Source organism: Gavialis gangeticus, unplaced genomic scaffold (genome assembly GCF_001723915.1).
Source record: "Gavialis gangeticus isolate Ggan-Ray unplaced genomic scaffold, GavGan_comp1, whole genome shotgun sequence".
Taxonomy (NCBI): Eukaryota; Metazoa; Chordata; order Crocodylia; family Gavialidae; genus Gavialis; species Gavialis gangeticus.
The window spans coordinates 49,536,825-49,540,157 of NW_017729034.1; the positions used below are offsets into that span (position 1 = coordinate 49,536,825).

The 3,333-nt window shown below is 42.0% G+C and overlaps 1 protein-coding gene across 1 annotated transcript in view; it reads right to left on the minus strand.

The window, feature by feature from the left end:
• RYR2 (ryanodine receptor 2) overlaps positions 1–3,333 on the minus strand; it is a 784,157-nt gene that overhangs the window by 560,298 nt on the left and 220,526 nt on the right. Inside the window, exon 15 of the mRNA XM_019526720.1 lies at positions 820–1,003. Within this exon, the coding sequence (XP_019382265.1) occupies positions 820–1,003 (184 nt within the window). The remainder of the gene's footprint in view (positions 1–819; positions 1,004–3,333) is intronic.

The following is a 3,333-nucleotide window of genomic DNA, read 5'->3' on the forward strand; positions in this document are numbered from 1 at the left end:
GGGGGGGGGGGGGTAGCTGGGGTACACACACATACTGAGCAGTGCTGAGCTGTGAGGTCACCATGGCTTGAAATGCTGTTGACCTTGCTAGGTCCCCACCCAATGAACTATATGGTATATCATGAGCCTTTGCCTTTAGACTAATATAACACATAGTTTGCACTATATGTTAGTAGGTATTCCCACCTGCAAGTGCAGCACAGGCCCAGAAAAGACAGCATCTTAATTAGGCCTGGCTCTGCAGCATCTGTATAGATTGGGCGCTTTAGTGAGGCTTTTTTGGCACTTCTATCTAATAGCTGATTGAATCAGCTTTAGCTAAAAGCACCAAAAAGCCCAACTGAAGTGCCAAATCTATATAAATGCTGCGGTGCCAGGTTGAAGTAATGTGCTGCTATTTCTGGTAGAGCACTTTTATTTTTTAATGTCCGCAAGTAACAGATATGACCTAAGTGCATACGGCTATCCAGCGAAAGAATGAGAAAGCTACCAGCCTCTCCTGGCAAAACAGAATTGCCATCCAGATTCATATATAGTTTCTCATTCACAAAATGAAAGAAGTACAAATCACCCTAAGTGAAATAGGATTGTATTCTGAAGTGAGATGCCTACTTTTTTGAACTATGAAAGAGAACTTAGACACCTGAGATGTGGAATAGGATCTGGGCCTAGATATTTAGAATAATGGAGTTTCCCATGTAATATCTACTATATCCACCAAGCCATACAGCTTAAAATCACTTGAAAAATCAAAGCTCATAAAAAAACTATTAGCATACACATATCACTGGAAGTATATAAGAAAGAAAAAAAAATTACCTCTTCCTGGAAGAGATTCTGTCGATTTTTCAGTGCTCTTAGCCTGTTTTGTTTGTCTTCATGCTCTAAATGCTCATCAGGTGGGTGAAAGTAGCCAATCAGGTCCTGAAGGCTTAGGCTGACTGACTCAATAGGCAAGTCAACCGTGGAAGACTTTGCTTTCTTGCTGAGAGCATCAAGGCCCCTAAAATGAAGAGTCTTGAAAATTAGTAATTTTGTTATAAAAAATTTAATATTTTAAAAGAAAATCTGGGTTCCTGAATGAAGGTTAAAAAAAAGTGATGTCCCTTCAAGAGTCTAAATGCATTTTCAATAGCCTCTGTCATCAAAGTTAATGTCACTGTCCTTTCAGTACTTCTTCCCCTTACTATAAGCCAGAGGCACTGGAAAAAGGAGCTAGTAAAGGAGACAGATATTTGTTTTACTATACTTCTTGAAATACTCATAAAAGACCCTTTTTGGTCTTCCCCCATATTTGGGGTAATGAAAGAAAAGCAAGGGACAAAAAGCAAGGGGCAAAACAAAGGAAGACTAACTTGTAAACCTGCTCATCGCATCATCCTGCATTTCTCCCTCTAATGAGGAACTAGAACTGTAAAACATTTCTGAAATTATTAATCTCTGTAGGCACAGAAAGAATAGGAACCACTGAAGAATAAAAAGGTTTTTTGATGAGAATAGATAACTCAATATTTAAATATATGTGGAACATGTACATGCCTGACTTATAACGCCCATGCTCTTTCTCCCATAGAAAACCACTGATTTCAGCAAGAACGAGATTGTATCTTATTAGACTCATCTCTTCACTTTCTATGTGGCTCTAAAGACTTGATTCACCAATGTGCCTGAAAAAATACCCAATTTTCATCATGTGAGCAGTTCCACTGCAGCCAGAATACTCTCACAGTAAAGACCAATGCATGGCTAGGCCGCTTATTGAACAGGAATTAATTAACTATGTGTTTAGATAAAACAGTTTGACTAGATTTCCTTATTTTATTTAAATAAATAGAATGAAAACCCTGTTTGGAGAGTGCTAATTAATAGTGCCTAATCTATTTACTTCCCTGCACAGAAGAGTGGCTAAGTACAGACATTCATGGGGCTTAGGGGGAGGTTAGATAATGTTAAAAATGGTCATCTGATCTTACTTAGTTTGCCCAGGTATGGACCTTACACTGAGATTGCTAATCGCATGGATTTAAGTGCAAACTGTACAGAAATCTGGCACACATAGACCGGTCTAAAAATGTCAGAACCCTGTCTAAGATAGACCTGGATCAACGTGCACTCAGGTCAGATTGATCTAAGCTGGATCCAATGAATCAAACTTCTGTACAATTCCCAGCACAGTCCCAGGGGTGGAAAAAGCCAGCCACTGGTCTCAGTCCTAGGGCTGCACTTCTCCTACCCACCCCTTCGCACAAGACTATTTTTAGACCACCACGCCCTCATCCCTTCCCCCCCGCTTGTGGACTAGCCAGCATCCCCCCCAACCTCCAACCCCCAATCTAGTGAACCTAAAGAAGTGAAGCAAAATAGGCCTTTCGGAAGGCCAGAGAAGCCTTATGCCACTCCACAGTGTTTTACACCGCAGACTTCAATCAACCACGTATTGTACAGGCTGATACATGAAATATGGCATTAAAAACAATATTATGTCAAACGAAAGAGGGAACAAAGTTTCCCATTACTTATATAAGCCGGAAACTACACCCACAAGAAAAAGCATATTCCACCTTTGAGAAGGAACATCTCACCATCAAGTCAGTGATAGAGATGTTCCGGTATTATTTGTTAGGCTGAAGATTCACCTTAATCATGGATCATGCCCCTTTATGTTCATTGCAGTCCATGAAAAAGGACAATGCAAAACTGACGAGATGGACACTAAGGCATTTATATATATGGCTCCAGGAGGTGGGGGGGCTTTAATTAGAGTGGCTTCAAGATCCACTACAACTAAAGCACTCCGATCCCCTGCCATAGCAGGAAAGAGTACTGAGTGTCACGTGTATCCACATCCCCATGCTAAAAAATGGTGGCAGGGATGCATTAACTAAACGCATGATGAGCTTTACTTAAAGCACCCCCGCTGCCATTGTTCAGTGTGGGATACTGATACACATGATGTTGGAGTCTGCTGGAACACAGTAATTGCCATGCTCCAGCAGACTCAATTAATTACATAGGGGGCAAAAAGAAGGTTCCGGGTAATGTGGGGCCCCTGCAGGACATGCTAGGGAAATTTGGTCATCACACCAGACGACAAAGCTAACATATTTAACGATTTCTTTGCCTCCATTTCCCTGAGCAGGGACCGGAACAGCCACCCCCCCTTGGGGCCCCCTTAAACCCCAGGGGAGGTGCACCTAGGCCAAGGGTTAGTGAGGAATTAGTTAGGGAACTTCTGGAGGGGCTGGATGTATTCAAATCAGCTGGTCTGGATGATCTCCACCCTAGAGTACTGAGGGAATTAGCAGAGGTCATTGCGGGACCCCTGGCATGGCT